Source organism: Macaca mulatta, chromosome 2 (genome assembly GCF_049350105.2).
Source record: "Macaca mulatta isolate MMU2019108-1 chromosome 2, T2T-MMU8v2.0, whole genome shotgun sequence".
In the NCBI taxonomy this organism is placed as follows: domain Eukaryota; kingdom Metazoa; phylum Chordata; class Mammalia; order Primates; family Cercopithecidae; genus Macaca; species Macaca mulatta.
Window position 1 is genome coordinate 174,574,580 of NC_133407.1, and position 23,074 is coordinate 174,597,653.

A 23,074-nucleotide genomic window follows, 5' to 3' on the forward strand; every position below is an offset into this window, starting at 1 on the left:
TGTAACTTTTTTAAAAAAATTACCTCTTCGAGTTGACATTTCTCATAGGTATAAGCTACACTAATATTAAATTTGGTTACCCCCTTCAAAGTTCAGAATTTAAACTAGTTAAAAATCTTTATGCACTTATTTATATTCAAGATAATACAAACTCTGTTAATTTCAACTTCAAAATGTCTTCAGATATTTTTAAGGACTTGAGTAATTTAGAAAACAATTTTGGTTATGTAATATTTTCATGAATAAAAATATGGCACTTCTGAGATATTGCAAAAGGAGCCTAATTTAGTCTGCAGGTTGGAGGCATTTTCTCAACCCAGGACCTTATAAAAGTAGCCCAGTTGTTGGGCTAGATGGGGGTCTGTTGTCTGTGTGCCCACTGTGGATAATGTAGGGGTTGTATTTCTCAGCTGGTATCTAGGTCCAAACACCTGTGAGAGACTGTTCTCCTCCCTTCTTTGTGGCAACCTGCCTTACTTACCACCGCGTCCACTAGGTCAGCTAGGCAGTGGTGTCCAAACCTGGCAGAGTCAAAGGAATCACCTGGGTGGCTTTTAAAACCTCACATTTCCAGACTCCAGCCACAGAGAATCTGAATCAGCAGATAAGGAAATGTGGCCTTGGCCACAGAACATTACTTTCTGGCTCCTTCACTGCCCTTAACACAGTTTGATGACTGCAACACACTGATCCACCCATGATACATGGCACATGGAGCAGCATTTGAAACAGCAGCAGAATACTGTGGACAGATTGGGAAAAGAAAGAGGCCACACAGAGAGCACAGCCACAGGTAGGGGCTAAATTAGAGACTGTTAAAAATACCCAGTGCTGAGCAGGGGACAAAAGCATCGATTCTACTCCATGCCCTCCTATTATATCCAGACTATGAAGCCAGTTTCTGCCTTGAAATACTCTCCTCTTTCCCCACATCTATCCTATGACTGGGATGTGTGTGTGTGTGTGTGTGTGTGTGTGTGTGTGTGTGTTGTAGGGGTTTTTTCTGTCTCTTCTTCAGTTTCTTATCATAGCCAGTTACGTAGAAAATGAGAGAGAAAGACAGAAATATGGACACTTTTGGCAAAGTGTAAGGAGAGAAAGGAAAGGTATTTAGGAGGAAAGAAAGGTATTTAGGAGGAAACAGGAAGAAAAACTCTTGAAGAATACATGGAACAGTTCCTGGTGAGTGTGGAGTAATAGTATTTTTTCCTTTCATCTTCTGAAGATACCCTGACTATTTAGCATATTTTTATCTCCCTTTCCTAAGTGGATGGCTTTATCTGTAAAGACTGGTAGTGTTGCCATTGAGGATAATCCTTCATTAAAATATCCTTCTTACATAAGGAACCCTCTGTTGTTTATTCCAAATTAAGCCAGGGAAGTCCTGAATGATTGTCATTTATTCAACGTATTTTTATTGATGAGCGCGCTAGCTGCATGGAGTTCACAGCCAGTTAGGGATGCAGATGCACAGACAGAGGATGACAGTGCTGAGTGGCAGGTGCTTTGACAGGGGAAGTACAGAAGGAAGGGGAGCACAAAGGAGAGCACTTGACCTCTCTCAGGGCTGAGGGAAGGCTTCGAAAGGAAGTGCAATTTCAGGTTGTATACCGCAGGGTGAAAAGGGGTGCACCAAGCAAGAGTGACTGAAGAACTGAATATGCCAGCCTTGGATAAGAAAGCATGATTACATGGCTGGAGAACTGAGAATGGTCCTGAATGGCCAGATTGAAGACAAGAGATGAGGCTGGAGAATTAATTGGGGGTCAGACCGTGAAGGATCTTATGCATCATATAAAAAAGTTTGACATGTATAATGGAGTGGTCCATTTCACTTACATCTTTTATATTTAGCCCTCTTTGTCTTCTTTTTATCAAAGACATCATAAATAAGAGGTAGTACCCTTCTATTTGTCACAAATAAACAGGAACTTCCAAAAGTAGGCATGTGAGAAAAAAAGGTTAACATAGCAGGTGTCTACTCTTAGAAAGGCTTGCTTGTAAAATTGGTCTGTGGCCAACTTTTGGGAACTTGCCTGGTAAACAGTTTCCTACAATGACATAAAACCTTTCCTAGCTGATAACAGTGGCTTGCTGTGCTAGACTGTGCAAACCATATGGCTTATATGCAAATCTCTTTTCCTTCTGGTACTCTGGAACTTTGCTACATGCTAGGCTGAAGGTGCCTGTGTGGCTAGCTTCCTGATAAAAACCTTGGATGCTAAGTCTCTAATAAGGTTTCCTAGATGGAAACATACACATGTTGCTGCATTTTCATAGCTGGGAGAAAAGTATGCTCTGTGTGAACTTTCATAAGGAGGAGAGGATGTAGGAAAGCTAGCAGATAGATTACTCCAGACTCCAACTATTTTTTTTCCCTTGTGAGCCACTGTGTGTCCTCTCTGCAGTACTGTGGTAAGTCGAAGCCATGAGTACAATTGTGTGCTAAGGCCTGTGAGTCCTTCCAGTGAATCTCCTAACATAGGGGACACCTTGAGGATCCCCAACATGTATACTATGAACATTTACCTATAACTAATTACTGAATGAGTGAATAAATTAGGCTATTAAAAGGTAGAAGGATTAGTGTTCTTTTCTAGTTTTAACATTTCCTTATCTCTAAAATGATGATGATAACCAAACACACAGTCTTACTGCAGAAATCAAATGAAATAGTTCAGGTAAAAAGGTACATACATAGGCAGTGTACACAAATTAAATGTTTCTCCCAGTAGATATCAAGGTCCTCAAAACAAGAATTAATTTTATCTTTTTTCTATTTTTCCATAAGTTATTGGGGTACAGGTGGTGTTTGGTTACATGAGGAAGTTCTTTAGTGGTAATCTGTGAGATCCTGGTGCATCCATCACTCAAGCAGTATACACTGCACAATATGTTGTCTTTTATCCCCTGGCCCCCTCCCACTCTTCCCCCCTACAAGTCCCCAAAGTCCGCTGTATCATTCTTATGCCTTTGCATCCTCATGGCACATACGTGTGTGTATATATATATATTTTTAGCCAAAATTTGTTTAGCTGGTTTTATCTCTCACCATATTTCTCAAATTCTCAAAGTTGTCTCTGAATTACTTTTGACTTTTACCTTCAAATGATAAAGATGTATCAGTTTTGAAGAGAGTCAAAAGAAAGAGCTACCAGTTCTAAGAGCAATTTAAAATCAGGAGATCCAGAAAGGATTTAAATAATGGCAAGCGTCCCAAGGTGACTTCTTTCCATTTCTTTTATCAGGTGAGGACATACTTAATTGTGCAGTTCCAGGTATACTAAAAGCAACCACATTGTTGTATTTGTAGTGCAACACCCAAATACAGACAGCCTATCTTGTTACATTAAAAAATACATTAGTATTAATATTTAGGGAATAAGAGTGGTGGACTAGATACTAATTTGTAATTTATACTGGGAAAATTCTGCTCGAGACTTATTTCAGAGAATTTCCTTTGGAACAATTAAAATAAATTCCTGACTTTTTAATGAGCTTCAGATCCTGCCTGAAGGAACTTAAAACCAACCAGGTAATTCTTTAATTTCTTATGGCTTCATCTTCATTTTTGAAAATTTCTTGGAGCTCTGCCTGTCTTACTGAGTTACTGGCAATAGTGTTGACCTGTTGAGTAGTTCCCCCTTAGACAGGCCTTACATTTTTTTTCCCATCATCTTTGTCTTATTCTGGACTGAGGTACAAGTGTAAAAATGATGGGTTTACAGCTCTCTGCTTTCCATTTGACCTTGTAGAGTGGCCTTTTCTGTGACCGAGTGGTAAAGAGCATCGCTTCTTCAGCGTGGCTGGGCTTGTTGTGGATCTTTATTTCCTATCTTATTGGAGAGGATTTACAGTTCATAAACAGACTTTAATATAGAAGTTCTCTGGAGTTATAAGTATACAATGACATGGTAATTTCCCAAGATGCAGTTTTACAAGGGTAGTTTTCTTCATAGGCTATTTATGTTGGTTTTGCTTCCATTTTATTGCCTTCCCATCCTTTATTTTTCCTTTTCTCCTTTTTCATTATCATGTGGTCAGATGCTTCCCCTCAACGGGCCATAAATACTTATTTTAATACTTATTGCTCTTATGGAATGAAATTTTATGTTTCTTGATCATAATTTTAAAAGCAAATGAAACATTTTTACTGTATTTCTCTCTTTATAAGGACTTGATGGAAATGCTTTTTATTCATGTGAGCCTGGATTCTTTTTGTTGTGTTTGAACGAGGGATTGTTTTGTTTATTTGACTTGACTTTATTCTCCTAGGTCAACAACTTTAATGGAAGGTATATTTTAGATTGCTGATATAAGCCTTCTTAGAGTCAGTTGGTTGCCAACAAAAGTTCAGTTCTAACCAAAGTGTAGGTTACTTGTGTTGGGTCTGTGTTTAGAGGCCTCCTTAATGAAGTGAGTGTTGTGAGATTTGCTGGTGTTTGTGGTGTCATTAGTTTTAGAAGAAAAGTTCCTGAAGCTTCTTGTAGTAACAATAATAACCTGATAGTCTGATGTTATTTCTTCTCAAAGAGATGTGGTTGTTGTGTCCTCTGTATTGTGACATTTTGTATTTTCTATTTCAGTTTCCCAGCCAGGTGGTCATTCAGAGCCTACACATCTATTCTGTATTTTAACCCATGGATGAGAATATTCATTCAAGCCAAGAGAGTTAAGACTAAACATCTTTGCTATTGCCTCTACAGACCCAGGTAACTCATCTTTCTTCAGTTATCTTCACGGAGTTTTTATTTATGAAATTGATGTGCACCCTAAAGTTGTCAAAGTGAGGACATTGACTTTGATAGTAAGATTTTTACATTATAAACAAAATTTAAACCACATCCAGGAAGGTTTGCTAAAGAGTAATTGGATGTGAACAAATATTTGGCAGTAATAGAAACACACTGCAGTGAGCATGTTAAGTTAGATCATCACCCCGAGTAGAAATTTGTTTTTTACTTCAGTGAATTTTAGGTGCTTTGACAACAATTAGTTCCACTAAATGATCACAGTTCACATATATCTTCTGTTTACACAATACATTTGAACTATTAAACCATATATGTACATGCTTATATTATACATATAGAATGAATATATTTATAAATATGTATCTGGTTGATTTATATTTTATGTGTTTTTTTACTTTAACATACATGTTTTCAAGGTTTTGTTGTTGTTGTTTTGAGACAGAGTCTCTCTTTTGTCAGCCAGGCTGGAGTACAGTGGCGCAATCTTGATTCACTGCAACCTCTGCCTCCCCTGTTCATGTGATTCTCCTGTCTTAGCCTCCTGAGTGGCTGGGATTACAGGCGTGCACCACCACACCTATCTAATTTTTGTATTTGTAGTAGAGACGAGGTTTCACCATGTTGACCAGGCTGGTCTCGAACTCCTGACCTCAAGTGATCCGCCTGCCTTGGCCTCCCAAAGTGCTGGGATTGCAGGCGTGAGCCACCGTGTCTGGCCATGCACTAGGTCTGGCCTTTAAGTTTATATTTACATATTATAAAATCCATTTTGTCCAACCATGCATGCCATCACAATGGTCATTTTCTTGTTGTAGTTTCTGGGTAGTCTTTCATTTACACGCCAAACATTTATCAGATTTTTCTGTGAGTCTGAGATTAGAGGAAAAGAAGCTATTTGAAAAAGATACTTGCACATGCGTGTTTATAGCACCACAATTCATGATGGCAAAATCATGGAACCAACCCAAATGTCCATCTGTCAACAAGGGGATAAAGAAACTGTGGTATATATATACAATGGAATACTACTCAGCAATAAAAAGGAATGAACTAACAGCATTTGCAATGACCTGGATGAGAGTGGAGACTATTATTCTAAGTGAAGTAACTCAGGAATGGAAAATCAGATATCGTATGTTCTCATCGATATGTGGGAGCTAAGCTATGAGGACGCAAAGGGATAAGAATGATACAGTGGACTATGGAGACTTGTAGGGGGGAAGAGTGGGAGGGGGCCAAGGAATAAAAGACAACATATTGTGCAGTGTATACTGCTTGAGTGATGGATGCACCAGAATCTCACAAATTACCACTAAAGAACTTCCTCATGTAACCAAACACCCCCTGTACCCCAATAACTTACGGAAAAATAGAAAAAAGATAAGATTAATTCTTGTTTTGAGGACCTTGATATCTATTGGGAGAAACATTTAATTTGTGTGCACTGCCTATATATATGTGCCTTTTTACCTGAACTATTTCATTTGATTTCTGCAGTAAGACTGTGTGTTAGGTTATCATCATCATTTTAGAGATAAGGAAATGTTAAAACTAGAGAAGAACTCAAACCTTCTGGCTCTAAATTCTTTACCAATCCACATTCAATGCTTCTTCTCCTATACCACATTAGCTCTTTATAATATGTCTACATTTGTCATCTTGTCTTATTTGCATGAAAATGCAGTAGCTGTCCTGAGAGGGGCCTTGCAATCACTCCTAAAGATATTAATACTAAAATTATAGATCTCTGCATCGTACTCCCTGAGCACACACCAATGAATTTTGCAAAAGCTTTACTTTTGATTTCTAATTATACTGCCCATCATCTTTTGAAAATAAAATATTCCAATCCTGAGACTTTCCCTATAAATCAGTTCATTCATTTCCTAATAAATATCAAAGCAATGTTTCCTTTTCATGAGTCTTATTCTTCTGGGGAGCGCCAAGTGTCTCCTGGATCAATCAATATAGCCAAATTTTTCAAATTAAATTTCTCTCGGTGAGTTTGGGTAAAAAATAGTTTAAGCCCATGGAAAATGTGGATTTGTCTCTATTTTCTGAAGGAATTTTAGTAAATTGAGTGTAATCTACCTAAATTACTTATATCAAGTGATGGCTGCTTCCCATTCGAGTGTATTACAATGGAACGGACTCCCACCCAAGATGAGTGCAAATTTGTCTCTGTAGGAGTCTAGATCATGGAAGAAATTATTACTTTGGAAAAAATTTCTAGGTGATTTCTCAGGTCTCTTAAACATTTTATAAGTCTATAATTCTTGGAGTCTTAAATATTGTTTATATAATAAAGACAAATTATTATATGGTTATGTTATTTGATCTTAGGCAACAAACATTCTTCATTAACATTGCTTAACCATAGACCCATGATGCTGAAGGGAGCCCAAATGAGTTGGGATGGGTGTTACCCTGCATTCAGAGGAACCTCATGGTCCTTTTTAAGTTATTCGGTGACATTAACGCTATGTTCTGTTGTTGAATACTCTGCAACATTATGCTTCCAAAACAATTCAGTATTTAGGGATGCTTTCCATACCCTAACACCCCACCCACCCATCAGACTAGTAATTTTTGAACAGTGATTCTTTTGTATACTATGCATGTTATGTGTCCATTTTTGAATTTTTACAGTACTGAATTATTTAATCTTTTATTACAGTATGATAGTTGGAAGCAAAATTTGGATTAGCCAAACCTGGATGGGAATTTAGGTTTTATCATTTACTAGTTGTGGACCTTTGGCAATTACTTGAGTCTTACTCTTTTCTCCACTGTGAATTGAGAATTCCTCTGCCACTGAGGTTATGATGAAGACTAAAATAAAACAGTGTTTTATGTTAAACATAAAAACAGTAAGGTTTCTGAAATGTTTGTAAACCAATAGTAGTAGTTATTATACAAATGCGTAAGAGCAAGTGGATGGAATGACCACTATGTGCAAGGCTCTCTTGTAGGCATTGGACATTTTGCAAAACCAAAAAGAGAAAATTCCTGGGCTGGGCATGGTGGCTCACGCCTGTAATCCCAGCACTTTGGGAAACCAAGGCAGGTGGATCACCTGAGGTCAGGAGTTCGAGACCAGCCTGGCCAAGATTCTTAGGTGAAATCCCATCTCTGCTAAAAATACAAAAATTTAGCTGGGCATGGTGGCTTGCACCTGTAATCCCAGCTACTCTGGAGGCTGAGGCAGGAGAATCACTTGAACCCAGGAGGCAGGGGTTGCAGTGAGCTGAGATCACACCACTGCACTCCAGCCTGGAAGACTGAGTGAAACTCCGTCTCAGAAAAAAAAAGAAAAAAAAGAGAAAATTCCTGCCCTCATGGAGCTTACGTTCTAGTGGGAGAGGAAAGACAACATGTAAATTAAAATGGATGATAAAATATCAGGTAATTCTTTTTTTTTTAATTTCAACTTTTAGATACAGGAGGTGCATGTGCAGGTTTATTACATGGGTATATTGTGTGATGCTGAGGTTTGGGGTATGGATCCTGTCACCCAGCTAATGAGCATGGTACCCAATAGGGATAATTTCTACCCATACCCCCATCCCTGCCTCCCTCCTCCCCCGTCTTGTATTCCCCAGTGTCTGTTGTTCCCATGTGTATGTCCATGTGTGCTCAGTGTTTAGCTCCCACTTATAAATGAGATTATGAGGTACTTGTTTTACTGTTTCTGTGTTAATTCACTTAAGATTATGGTCTCCACTGCATTTATGTCACTGCAAAGGACATGATTTTATTCTTTTTTTATGGCTGTGTAGTATGCTATAGTGTATATGTACCACTTTAAAAAAAATCCAGTCCAACATTGATGGGCACCTAGATTGATTCCATGTCTTTGCCATTGTGAATAATGTGGCAATAAACATATGAGTGTGTGTGTCTTTTGGGGCAAGTTGGTTCCTCTTAACAAAGGTCCATTGCATAGGTCCACCTGAGTATTTTCATGACATAATGGTTGACTTCTATCACAGTGAGCAATTCAAGAGAACAAAGTAGAATTTGCAGCCTTTTAGAACCCATCTTCAAAAGTGACAGACCATCACTTTTGCCATGCCACAGGTCAGCCTAGATTTAGTGTTGCAGTGGGGACACCACACATAGGCATTAATACCAGGAGGAAAAAAAACACAGGAGACATCTTGGATGGTGGGTAGCACAGTGAGTTATGCAATAATTTTGTGGGAAGATGGTTCCAGAAGGAGGGGACAGTAAGTGCAAAGACAGCAATCAAAGGCTAGTCTAGCTAGAACACAGAAAACAGATTGAAGTAGATTGGGCAGATCAGGTAAGGCCTGAAGCAACATGACACGAAGAGGTGGCTGTATTGAGAATGGAATAACTTGAGCAGAGGAGTGGCATTACTTGATCTACGTTTTTAAAAGATTATTCTAGCTGTTGAGTAGAGAACTGATTTCATGGAACAAGAAGAAAGGAGGGAAGTTGAGGTAGGATGGATACTATTACTGTATTCTAGGAGAGAAATGAGCTTGAGCTCAGGTGGTAATGGTGGAAGGGATGAAAAGTGTCTGGATTACAGATGTGTTGTGAAGATAGAGCCAACAGGTCTTGCCAATGAGTTGGATATGGGGTGGAGAGAAATTGAGGAGTCCAGAAGGCCTTCTAAATTTTTATCCTGAACAAAATCTTGGGAATGATAGGGGAAGTGCAAATGTAGAGGTTAGGAGGAATGGTGGATGGACTTCTCTTCATATCATAGTGGACATACTAAATTTGGGAGGTCTATTGGACATCCACATCTCTACCTATCAATATTATATGAACCAGAAAATTATTGATCCTGCCTAATTACATGTTGTAAAGAATAATTAAGGATTAGAATTATTTTCACAATATGATTAAACCAGGTAAACTCTTATAACTTAAAAGAAAGAATTATGATTGAATACTACAATGTAGTTATGATTTACAACTGGGGGCTAATTTTTTTCTGTATTAATAAAAGTTCAGAACTGTAGTTTTCTTTACTTGAAGTCTGTTTTTTTCAACTTAAATTTTAAAATACTGTATTTGATATTGGCCAGAGTATTTTGAACAAATGTTTTAAGTGTGAAAATTAAAGTCAATGAAAGTTTAAATTTCTGCAAGTTGTTCTGATCAAACCAGTCACCCAAAATGCTGTATTATGTTCCATACTTATTCAGCACAAAGCATTGAAAGGTACTTAGTGTTTCTTCATATTTTTATTTCTCTCGATGGAGAAGGGTTCTATTTTCCTCATAAAAGTAGTAAAATTAATAAAAATTTATACAATACAGAATTAGATATGGGGGAAAAATCAAATAACTAAAAGCCCTTTTTACCACTTGTCATTCATTCTGTGCTATAGCAATCTGTAATGTTCCCCAAAGGAGAACCTCTGTTAGAAGTTTAATAAATATCTTTCCAGATTGTTTTCTACACAGTTATATATATGTGCACATGCATGCATGCACATACAGGTTTTTTTAAACATAAAATTATGTACAACTTGTTATTTTCTCTTACAGTTACATCTTGGAGACTTTGTCATTGTTAAATATATTGCATAGCACTATGATTTATTTAACTGTTTTCTTATTGATGTACATTTAGAGTTTACAGAGCTTCAAGCATTCTCAAACCAAATATTATTCTAGAATTTTTCTCTCTATGATGATTTAAACCAATGTTTTAAAGCCCAGTTTGGGGAATTTTCTGTAACAGATGCACATACTTTCAACTGTATTCAGAGAACCTCAGGTTCTGTAGAGCTTTTCTCACCTATGCTTTGTTCTCTTTGAATTTATGGATATATACGTGTATATATTTTTTCCTTTATTGTTCTAGAGCATCTTTGCGATCACTAAAACAATGGACCTTGAAAACAGGTCTCTCAATCAATAAAGTAGAAAATGTGCTTTTGGTAATTTAAAATGATACATGAATGTGTGTTTCTGAGCATCGCAGTTAGAGATAATTGTTTTGGGACTAGGATAAGTAGTTTATCTGGTGTTGATGATAATCTGAGTAAGAGGGCTATGCATATTAACCAGAAACTTTGATAAGGGAACAACTTCATAAAATTTTTTAAAGAAAATTATCCTATTTTAGATGTCTAAGTGAACATTTGTGTGGGCAGATTTTCTTATCGCTCTCATGAAGTCTCCTTACAAAAGCAACATTTTTAAGTAGTGAAAGGCAAGGAATTTCGCTTAGGTATAAAGTTTGCTAATTTACTAGCTGGATGCAACTCACTCGATGAATCTTTCTTAATAATTATGTATCTCTGGAGCATATAGTCTTACTAAAGAATATTGTCTTATGTACTTTAAAATGATAGTCTGACTTGATTATGTTCTTTTTTCTTTTCAGAAAGTATCTTTATGTCACATCTTCTTTTAAAGGAGCATTTAAAAATGAAGTTAAAAAGGCAGAAGAAGCAGTAAAGATTGGTATGCGATTACCTGTAGCCTACATCATTGTTGTTCAGTCATTCAGCAAATCTTAATTGTGCACTTATTCTGAGACATACATTGCTCTAGGCATTGTAGGAGCTACTACAATTAATTAATTGTAGTTTCTGTCTCTGTGGAACTTCAAAACACATTCTTTTCATCTCTGAGTTTGTTTACTCATGATATTATTTATTATTGTAAGTATAATCCTGAACACACTTCCAACTAGATTGATATTTGTTAGAAACCTTGTTTGTCTGTCTGGACATGGTGGTTGAACCTATAATTCAAGCACTTTGGGAGGACAAGGTGGGAGAATCACTTGAGGCCAAGAGTTCAAGACCAGCCTGGGCAACATAGTGAGACTGTGTCTCTATTTTCAAAAATAAAATAAACTAAGAAACCCTGCTTGTCATAACTGTGTTAGGTCATTTTAGATCCCTGCACTGCCTCCACTTTCAGAAGGATGTTCTACATATTCCCTCCTCCTACTGCAGGAACAAAGCTCTCTTCCCCAGTATCTGGGAGTGAGTAGTCGCTCTACATCTATATTTTGTGGATTTTAACGCATTTTCTGTCAGCTAAAAACTCATTTATGACTTATGAATTTATATTTGTATATTTTTGTCCAATAAATTGTCGTACCTAAATGAAAGCCCAATAGAAGGAAGATTTAAAACGTGTAAAAGTTATAAGAGGAACATAAGGTTTTCTGAGATCATGGTCTGTATGCCATTTTTCACTGGTCATGCTATATGTATGGAAAATACTCACTTAAAATTGCTTGAAATAATTTTGCTGTATTATAACTATTTGGCTTCTACTTCCAGCTGAATTCATATTGAAAGAAGCACAAATCAAAGTAAACCAGTGTGACAGAACCTCTTTATCTTCTGCCAAGGTACGACATGTAAAGAGAGTAGTCTTATTAAATGGCAAATTGTGTCATTTGCTTTTTCCTGTGCATAGTTGTCTCTTATCATCTACTTCCTAAACTTTTAAGCACAGATAAGCTCAGCAGATTAAGTTGATTTTAACTCAGGTCAACAGAATAGATGAGTGCAGAGAAAGGAGAGGAAACTCAGCAAGTGGGGGCAAGGCTGAGGCAGAGACAAAAGATGAACAGAACATGGGGTGAATTTGAAATGGGGAAGAGCATCACAAGCAATTTCTTTAAAATAGAAAGGAAAGTAACAGGAGAAAGGGAAAAAATAATGAAAAGCCAGCAGAAGAAAAAACTAGCCTATCAAGTCTCCTTGAAAATATCTATTCAAATTATAGCTCCCTGTGGACCTAAATAAATGGGGAAAGCAAGGAAAGGTCTAATAAGCAATCCTTCTTGCTAGTGCCAGGAATTATATGCTGTAATTATGAATATTAATAACAATGCTTCCAGCTTACAAAGCTCTTTTATTATGAGTTGCTCCACACAGTTCATAAACATTCTTTGTAATTCTTACAATATGCCCATGAGTAAGATAAGTTAAAAAGAACTATTGTTATTAATTATAATGCATTGCAACTAAGAGAAATAGAATATTGCTGCAAGACATGTATTGTAAGTTTGCTAACTCTTACCAAAAATATGGTGTGAAGCTTTAAACGATGGTGAATCATTAAGCAACATATTTATTTGCTTATATGCAAAGGGATAAGTAGGAATATGGAGGTAAAATGCCTTACTTCACCTTCTCTTCATCCTCTTCTACAGACTGAATGTATGAATCCTTTCAGTGATTTTGCCATTTAACTTTCCAGGACCAAGGCTGTGTCTGATAAAGATCTTTCATATCTAAGGTCTTGAGTAAGGGATGACATCAAAGAGTAGTTCGTGCTAATGCCCCAAAGCTAATTCTGTCCATGGCTTGCCCCAATTTCTCTTAGTTTTTTCTTTTCATTTTTAAAATTAAAGGTAAACCTATCTTATTGTTATTGATTATTGATTTTTAATAGTTTAAGCTTTTTAAAATTTTGTTTTTAAGAAATCATTTCCCTTTGCTTTATATGTTTGAGAGTCCAGAGAAAGACTAATGGGTCAGGACCTTGCTTCCTTTTTGCCTCCTTCTGTTTCTTCTCCCTGCCTCTGCTCTGTGCTCTGAGGGCACTGCCAGGCAGGGGAGGGAAGTCCTTGACCAATTTGCTTTGTTGATCTGATGCAGTCCAGTTTCTTTAAGGCAGAGAAGAGAGCAAATCAGAATGACCTGAACTTTTGATCTCTTAAATTCTTCTGGGCAGATGAATTTTAAATGGAATACTTGCCAACCATTTTCCACTTTCTTTTACTTGAAATTCAGTGAAAATAGTGTTCATTCAGTGGCGTACCATACATCAAAAGAGATACCCACCTTTCACCTCAGGAGGATGAAGCATGTTAAGAGGCTATTCTGATGCCTGAGAACAACAATCATGAATTATTCCTCTTCTGCTTGGTCAGAGGGAGCGTACCAGATTTAGAGTAGTGAATGAGTTGGTATATCAAATCAAAAGTGTTAATAAGAAAGATAACTGGGCATGGGGTATCCTATAAAGGGAAAGTTTGAGAAATATTAGAGGTATCCAGAATTCAATATGAAGGAGATATTTTCTGCTGGCTACTAACCAAATTTCTCAATTATCTTTTTGTTTCCTGCAAAAACACTTAGTGGTCACATAATTGAGCATTTATTGTTCTCACAAACAAAAGTCAGAACCTGGGTACACTAAATAACTCACCCAAGTTTTCATGTAGTTTTTGTCAAAGACTTTGTGCCCTTATGGAGAATAAAGTTTCTTTCTCTAAAAGGCAGAGAGGATATCTGAATATATACAAAAAGAGAATAGTGGGTTAGGATTTGGTTTATATTCTAAGGTGTTGGAACTGAATAATTTATCAAGCATTGAGAATCTACAAAGGTAGAATTGCATTAGGTAATGTGAGCTATTGTTACCCTTGAAACATTTGAATAATAGGATAATATCAACTTGCTTTTTGTTAATTCAGTGGCATAATGTTCTCTCCTAACCAATGCACTTCTCCAGGATGTATTACAGAGAGCTTTGGAAGATGTAGAAGCAAAGCAAAAGAATCTTAAAGAGAAACAAAGGTGAGACATAAGGTTTTTTGTTTGCAGGAATCCTCTGTACTGTGTTAAAACAAATTCTGGTTTCTAAATAGGTAGATTTAGTGGTTATTGTGACAATTTTTTTTTCAGCTTGTGACATCTTATAATCTGAAATTTAATATAGTCAAGGTCCCAAAACCAAGATAAGCAATGTAAAATATTGATAAAGTATATATTTACATGTACACATGTGTGTCTACATAATGTTAAAACTTCCAAAAAAAGTGAAAAATTAGTTCATTATTTAATTGTTTGGGCTAGATGAAGATGTCTGGATGAGGGAGTGAACTGCCCGGAGGATCAGCTGATAACTCACTTTGCCTCTGTGTCATTTGCCATTTTAAATTCTAGAGAATTGGTTCCAGTTTCTTCCCTTTGTCTAGTTGCTTAAAATTTAAGATAGGAAGTAATGTTTCACGTGAATGTATTGCTTATATATCGCTAAAATATAAATAGCAAGGATATGTTAACAAAACCAGATATTTACATTTGTAAGATTAACTTGCTGTCCAACTCAAATGCTAAACAAGTTAAACTGAAAATAATCACTGCTGCCCACATAAGATCGGACTTTGAAAGCTGTGATACCTTTGTGAAACTATTTTTAAGGGAAGTATGATTAGTTCTTAACATTATTTTTTGTGAACCATGCACTGACCATAACTTTCCAACCATAACTTTCCTCCATAACTTTCCTCAAAACTTAAATTTTAAATGTCACTTTTGCATTTATCAAAATAAATAAATGTGAAATGTTACTTATGCATTTACCAGAAAAATTTAAATAAATGTCATAGATACGTAATTTAAAAATGAAGCCCTAAGGCTTTAGAAATAAAAACCTTCTTGAAACAAGTTCACTGTATGAGGTAGTTCATACAGTGAAGTGTTTGAAAACTGACCAATCAATACTTTATTAATAATAATGCCAGTTGCAATGAACTTGTTTTAATGGTCAAATGCTGGGTTTTTTAATCGAAGAATATCAGTATATCATTTAATATTATAGAGTGACTGTGTCATATACTGTAATACCGTATTTAGGTATCCCTTATACAGTCAGTACTTTTGTTGAATAGTTGGGATCTCATTACTGAGTAGTGATTTTTGAGAAAAAGTTTGATTCCTATATGTTTAACCTTAGATATACATGCGTTTAATAAATATATAGTATATTAACTCATATCTTATGTTCTATATATATCATATCCACATGGAAGGCCTGGTAGAACTTTATAATTGTTCTTTAATGATAGATGCATTTAATTAGTCCAGTAAGTATATTTTGTCAAATGTAATAGCACATGGTCATAAAACAAAAGACCAAGTTTGTGGAGAGAGGGGAGCTACAGGGTGAGCGCAGGAGAATTACTTTTGTTGTCATCCTTGATTGGGTAAAGAAAATAACAATTGTTATGTACTTAATCTGTTCCAGGCTTATATTTAACATTATTTCTTTTAGTTCTTATAACATCACAAGTGGCCAGGCAGGTATTAGTCCCATTTCTCAAATGAGACAGAAAGTTTAAGAGGCACAACCATGGTCACATGGTTATTACAAAGACAGGCTTGTATCTGAAACCAAGTCTGCCTCTCACATCCAGGCATTTTCGTAGCTTCTAGCAGCCTCTGATATTACAGATGTTTATATCACAACTCCTTACCATAACTGTTTTTATCACATTGTGGTATTTCTCAATTTCTATTTTATACTTTTAATAGAAAACTCACACAAAACATAATATAGAAGGTCAGTCAGAAAAACAGGAGCTCATATCTGTTGCCCTTGTAAACTTGCTTTATGATAATAACTTATTTACCTTGTATTTTGGAAAAGGTTAAGAGGAAGCCAGAGAATATCTTTTGGTGCATTCCAGTCTGTGTGGGATATCTGGAGACTTGAGAAGATGCTGAAATTTAGAAATCACACCTACTGTTAGAAATACCTAAAATTTAAAATAGCCAAGTCATCATTTTGTAAAAAATGCTGCAATGAACTTATAAGACCGGTTAATATTTCACAACTCTTTCAGCATTTTCTAGTTCTTGTCAATTTAAATTGGCAGACGTGTTTTTGAATCAGTAAATGCCTTTGTTTGACTGGCATAGTTACTGGCGTCATGTTTATGCAGAATACGTGGCTATACAGAGACATCTGAGTGTGCCTACCAGATTTTGCAAAACATTTGGATATATACCTTTGACATTAACCTTCTAGTTTAATTATTAGCAGTTTCATAAACTATATATGTTTATTTAATAAACAACTTTTTAAACTTTCTAAATCTAACTCTAGAGAATTAAAGAAAGCCAGAACACTCTCCCTGTTCTATGGCGTGAACGTGGAAAACCGAAGCCAAGCTGGAATGTTCATTTACAGCAACAACCGTTTGATCAAAATGCATGAAAAAGTGGGCTCACAGTTGAAACTGAAGTCCTTGTAAGTATGTTTTTGCTTTCAGAGGTACAAGCAGAGAGAGGGAGGTTACAGTAAGATGCTGTCTGTAGAGTGAGATGAGTGACTAATCACAATGGGAGCAAGTGTCATAGTCTCTGTTCACCCTTCCTGTCCATATGCAGGCATTAATCTGCCTCATTTATAATATCGGTGAATCTGCATGCATGCTCTAAGGAAAAATCACACTTTGGGAAATTTTTTTCTATGCATTGATTGAGCAGCTTGATGTGGGGCCATTCCTTGTGCCACCTCTTTGGCTTAAATTTTTAATGCTTTACCAATTTAAAAATAATACAAGCATATTAAATAACTTTTAGAAGAGGAAGGAAAGAAAAATCCATAGTCTTGTAAAGCAACCCTATTAACATTTTGTGCAGCCCCTACATGTATGAGTTCATGCCAGTTACCTGCATGATCATATGTTACTGAAACTCTCTAGCCTATTTGGATTTTAGAGTAATACATTCTCATGCTTTCCCAATGGTCTGAAACTTCTCAAGCTGCTTTCATCAATGATGTAGAGTCCTGAAGAGACATGGAGAAAAGGACAGGATTAGACATGATAATCATGACCAGTAGAAAGGGTCAGGGAACATTTACTATCTTGCTTCTTCACTGTCAAGGAATTAGCAATTCATTCATTGTTTATTTAATAAGCACCTATAGTGCAGCGTTGTATGCCAGGCAATATACTAAGCTCTGCTGATAAATGGCCTGTTTGCTAAGGATGTATAATCCAGTGAAAGGGACAAGCATATAAATGCATATTTTTATATTGTGTGAAAATAACAAGAATTATCTTATAAAACCTAGATTCGTTGGATTTCTTGCTTAAATCCCAGTGCACTCAGAATAGAACTGCTTGCCGTGGGCTTCCAGTTATCTGGCCTCTGACTGGCTGTGGGACCTCACCCCCTACTAATACCCTACCCTCTCTGCATTTCCTGTTCCTCAGACCTCCTAAGCTCATTTCTGCATTGAGACCTTGGGACATGCCATTCCTCGGCCTTGAACCTTCTGTCCTCAGATGTTCTTACTGCGGGCCCTAACATGCCATTCAGCCATGAGCCTGAAGTATTTTCCACAGGAAGGTCTTCCTTGATTGTCTAATTAAAACTGGTCCCTTCCCTTCCCCCTACCTGTCACTCTTCACATATCACAGCACCTGCATTATGTTACTCACCCCACTTATCACCATCTGAAATGATCTTGTATACTTATCTGTTTTTTAACTTCATGCCTGCCACCCTTCTGTAAAAGAGAAACTTCAAAGCCGGGGGAACCTATACTTCTGGTTCTCACCATATTCTTAGTTCCTGGAACAGGACTAGGTGCTGAGCTTGAATGAATGAATGAATATTATGTTAGAGGTGAGCATCCAGTGCAAAAAGAGCATTTAGGAGGGGCAGTGAAGCAAACTGGGGAGGTCAATTTAGGCCTTCTAGAAGAATGAAGCCCAAATTTAGACTTAGAGAATGAATAGTGAAAGGAAAGTAAGGAGGAAGAGTGAAGTGGTAGCAAAACACGATAGGCAGGGACCCCAAATTGTGAGGCTTTGACACATGTGCCATACAAAAGGCAGTGGGGAGCCCTAAAGGCTTAGACAATTGTATGCTCTTTCCCAAAACAAGTTATGTCACCAAGCAGATTTACAGTGAGATACTCATTACCCTCTGGGATAAGCCAACTCTGTGATTCCTTCATGGAATTCACTGAGCACCCCAAGGACCTTTGCAATGAAGCGGAGAAATCCAATCTGATAGGTGAAATGCAGAGAAAGAAAGTAGTTCTCTGGCCACTGTCATTTAGAAGATTATGCCAGTTTATTGCAGTAAGGCACCATGGTTTTTAATGTCAAAAAGCCTTGCCTTCCCAGCCACCCTCACTCTCCATGTAAGGTGATAGGTTTGTAAAACGAGTCATATTAACTCAGTAACATTGTGCTAAAGTGATTTTTTTTATTATGGTACCAAACATGTTGGGATCCCCACAGATTTATGATAACGTCATTAGATAACTTGTTAAGCTTTGACATGGTCCAGACCAACAGAATCAATTTATTATTGGAAAAAAAAATGATTTCAAATGACCAGAATATATTTGATTTTTTTCTTTAGCCAAATTTTCAAAATTTAAATATGCATATATTTTCTCAGACTTGGTGCAGGCGTGGTTGGAATTGTTAATATACCCTTGGAGGTCATGGAGCCATCCCATAATAAACAGGAATTTCTCAATGTCCAAGAGTATAATCATCTACTAAAAGTCATGGGACAGTACTTGGTCCAGTACTGTAAGGACACCGGCATCAGTGAGTATTCAATAGTCATAGTAGGAGATACTTACAGAGGGATTACTTTCTGTGCTTTCTTTAAGCTGACATGATTATCTGAATTCAGATTACCAGCAACTGAAAACTCTGAAAGGGAGCTCCTGCTTTAAAAACAGGAGTGAGAAGGGAGCCCATTTCAGAATCTTTCCCAAACTATTGTGAAAAACAAAGCAGCAGATTAGAAATTGCAAGGGAATGGCAATCAGAGAACAGAGTGAGGTGGCAGCTGACCATGGAGGAAGGAAACAGAAGATAGCTCCAAATAGACTGAGAAACACTGCTCTGGGTGAGAGAGCACATAGTCCCGTGGAGACCTTAGTAGCTCGTATAATGTTATGTCATACCATAGAGTAAAAACTACTGACCCTGGGTAACTGTAGATATGTTAAACTTTTTTTTTTTTTTTTCTCTGAGATGGAGTCTTGTTCTGTCGCCCAGGCTGGAGTGCAGTGTTGCAATCTCAGCTCACTGCAATCTCTGCCTCCCTGGTTCAAGTAATTCTCTGCCTCAGCCTCCCAAGTGGCTGGAATTACAGGCACCTGCCACCACGCCCGGCTAATTTTTGTATTTTTGGTAGAGACAGGGTTTCACCATGTTGGCCAGGCTGGTCTTGAACTCCTGACCTCGTGATCCACCTGCCTCAGCCTCCCAAAGTGCTGGGATTACAGGCCTGAGCCACCACGCCCAGACAAATATGTTAAACTTTGTTTTGTATAGTTAAAAATTCTTGAGTATGTTAATTCCAGGAAGATTTCAATTAAAAATTTCTAAAATAAATAGATCTGGAAACTTAAAAAGATAAACTTTAGTTATCTGAAAAAGGTGATTTATTTAGATCACCTCACTCCCCAGAGACACCTGAACAATGAGATGGTGTGCTGTGCATTAATTAAACTTCTTTTTGTTTTTCAACATATATTTTGGAATCAGGGTGTACATGTGCAAGATCATTACAGAGGTATATTGTGTGATGCTGAGGTTTGGGATGTGACTAAACTTGTCACCCTGGTATTGAGCATAGTACCCAATAGGTAGTTTTTCAGCCCTTGTCTCCCTTTCTCTCCCCTTTTATATTCCTCAGTGTCTATTATTCCCATCTTTATGTTCATGTTTACCCAATGTTTAGCTCCCACTTATAAGTGAGAACACGTGGTATTTGGTTTTCTTTGTCTGCATTAGTTTGCTTAGGATAATGGCCTCTAGCTGCATCCATGTTGCTGCAGAGGACGCAACTTCATTCTTTTTTATGGCTGTGTAGTATTCCATGGTATGTGTGTGCCACATTTTCTTTATCCAGTCCACTGTTGATGGACACCTGGGTTGATTCCGTGTCTTTGCTATTGGAAATAACACTGTAATGAACATACGTGTGGATGCGTGTTTCCTTTTGGTAGAACAACTGATTTTCCTTTGAGTATATACCCAGTAGTAGGATTGCTGGGTTGAATGGTAGTTGAAATCGTAGTTTTTAAAGAAATCTCCAAACTGCTTTCCATAGGGGCTAGACGAATTTACATTCCCACCAACAGTGTGTAAGTATCCCTGTCTCTCCACAGCCTGGCCAACATTTTTTTTTTTTTTTTTTTTTTTACTTTTTAACAAAATCCATTCTTACAGGTGTGAGATGATATCTCATTGTGGTTTTGATTTGCATTTCTCTGGTGATTTGTGATGTGGACCATTTTTTTTCATGTTTGTTGGCTGCATGTATGTCTTCTTCTGAGAAGTATTTGTGTTCTTTGCTCACTTTTTCATGGGGTTGTCTTTTGCCTGCTAATTTCTTTAAGTTCCTTATCGATTCTGGGTACTAGACCTTTGTCAGAGGAATGGTTTGTGAATATTTTCTGCCACTCTATAGGTTGTCTGTAAATAAACTTACTTTTAATTTATGCAGACATAGGGCTCCATTTATGTCAAGAAATAGGATATCATGTATTCAGTGATTTGGATGAAGTATGTATAATTCATGTACATTAAAAATATGTCTATACCCTTCAGTCAACTTAAAATCTTCACTTGAAGTTGTAATTTTAGAATATTTTCTTTTCATTTGTATCCATCCAGCTGTACCTAAAGCTTTCTCACAATCAAAACAGGGAAAAGTGTAGGAACTCAGTGGGAAATTATGAAAGGGGGAATGAGATTGAGGGGACAGATTTCCTGCCGAATCTGGGTTTTCATGTCATGGTCTAAAACATACTCAGAGTGTGTTCTGTGCACCATTATTATCAACATCACCTGGAGTTTGTTAGAAATGCAGAATCCCAGGCCCCACCTGAGACCCACTGAATTAAAATCTGCATTTTTACAAGATCTCCCGGTGATTTATATTCACAATCAAATTTGAGAAGCACTGCTCTGAAGAGTATACCTATGTAATTTTTCCTGGGATAGGCATATCTTTTTTCACGTGTATTTTTTTGTTTTTCAGAGACATGTCTGAAGTTATGCTAAACATGAGAATGATTACATTGTTTGGCAGGGTTTGCTTAAAGCTGTAGAAAACGTGTAAAGGTATAAATATCAACATAAACATAGTGAGGTTTAAGTCAAACATCTACTCTCTGGTCATTAACTGCTAGTATGACATGGTACAAAAGGAAAACATTAAGCATTTGAAAATCATGAACCTCCCCATATTCCTCTTGTCTTCGCTGTAATCCCTTCCTTGTCTTCATCCTTAGAAGAAGGAATTAAGTCTTCAGAAAGAGGTAGGCATTAGATTTAAAGGTCGCAAAAGTTATTTCCATCTATGTCACACTTGAGAGAGTCATACTCAGTCCTCTTTGTGGGTGGAGCTCTCTTGAAGCCCCTTTGCTTGGTATGTGGATTCCCTCCCAACAGTTGTACTCCCCGGTACAGGGTATCATTTACTAGCCCCCACTGCTTACCTAATTCCCTGTCCTTATCTAATTGTTTCTCAATCTTCTACCTAATTGCTTCTATCTACCTGTTTCTTAACCTTTTCAACAGATGTAGTAGGGTTTAAAATAAATATATTTGTATTTTTATTATTATTGGTTGATAACATATTGTTTTCACAATTCCATAATTATATATGAATTGATAGAGGGCTAGAGGATATTGTCACAAAAGATGTTCTCTAGAAGGAAGATAGAGACTAGAGGAAGGATAGCAGGCATGTGTATTTGTTTATATGTTTCACTTCATCCTCAAACTTCATTATCAAACTAAATCAAGTAATCAAAGTCAGAATTGGTAGTTTCAGTAATTTGTAAGGAGATTGACCTTCAAGGTCTTTGCTTATTAACTCCCACAGGAATAACCAAAATTATGTAATATTTGACTATCTGAAAACCAGTATTATAGGGCATATATTTTAATGAAAAGTATTTAGGTAGGTTTTTTTTTGCCTTGTGAGTAAAAGATGCAGTCTTTATATTTGCTGAAAGTCTGATGTGTTTTTAGGGAAAACTGGGTCCTTGTAAAAATCGAATCGGCAAAAAGAGAAGTGGAGAGGTAATGACTTTGTGTCATTTATCAAATCTACATTTACTTTCAGCTCAGCTGATGCTAAGAATCTCAGAAATATTTTCCTCGTTTCTAAGTCTGACCTCACCTCACTGTCTGCCACTATGTTTTCTGAAGCTTTATACATCCTTATAATAAAATGGAAATATTAATCATCAGCTTTGGGGAGTAGGGAGAGAAGGAGAAATAAAAAGTGAGGAGAAACATTAAATGAAATTTGGGTTTGAACAGAAGCAATTATGAAAAATGTATTACTAAACTTTTCCAAAATGGATCAGAATTGAGCTGATGTTTTGCAGAAGAATTCAAATCATAGTTCTTCAGTTGGCAAAGAGGGTAAAATTCATTTAGCCCAGTCACTTTTAATCCCCTCACTCTCGCTGCCATTTTAAGCCTGAATGCGGGCCACCTGTGAAAGGAAAACTGCTCCCTCTCGAGGCAGCCCATGAATTTGCACGACACTATTAAAAAATACATAGATC

At 36.9% G+C, this 23,074-nt stretch overlaps 1 protein-coding gene across 1 annotated transcript in view; it reads left to right on the forward strand.

Annotated features, from left to right (window-relative positions):
- The window catches only part of MORC1 (MORC family CW-type zinc finger 1), a 161,077-nt gene that overhangs the window by 46,930 nt on the left and 91,073 nt on the right, over positions 1-23,074 (forward strand). The window contains exons 9-14 of the mRNA XM_028844635.2: positions 4,587-4,712; positions 11,127-11,206; positions 12,040-12,110; positions 14,228-14,292; positions 16,607-16,750; positions 18,925-19,079. Coding sequence (XP_028700468.2) covers positions 4,587-4,712; positions 11,127-11,206; positions 12,040-12,110; positions 14,228-14,292; positions 16,607-16,750; positions 18,925-19,079 — 641 coding nt within the window. The remainder of the gene's footprint in view (positions 1-4,586; positions 4,713-11,126; positions 11,207-12,039; positions 12,111-14,227; positions 14,293-16,606; positions 16,751-18,924; positions 19,080-23,074) is intronic.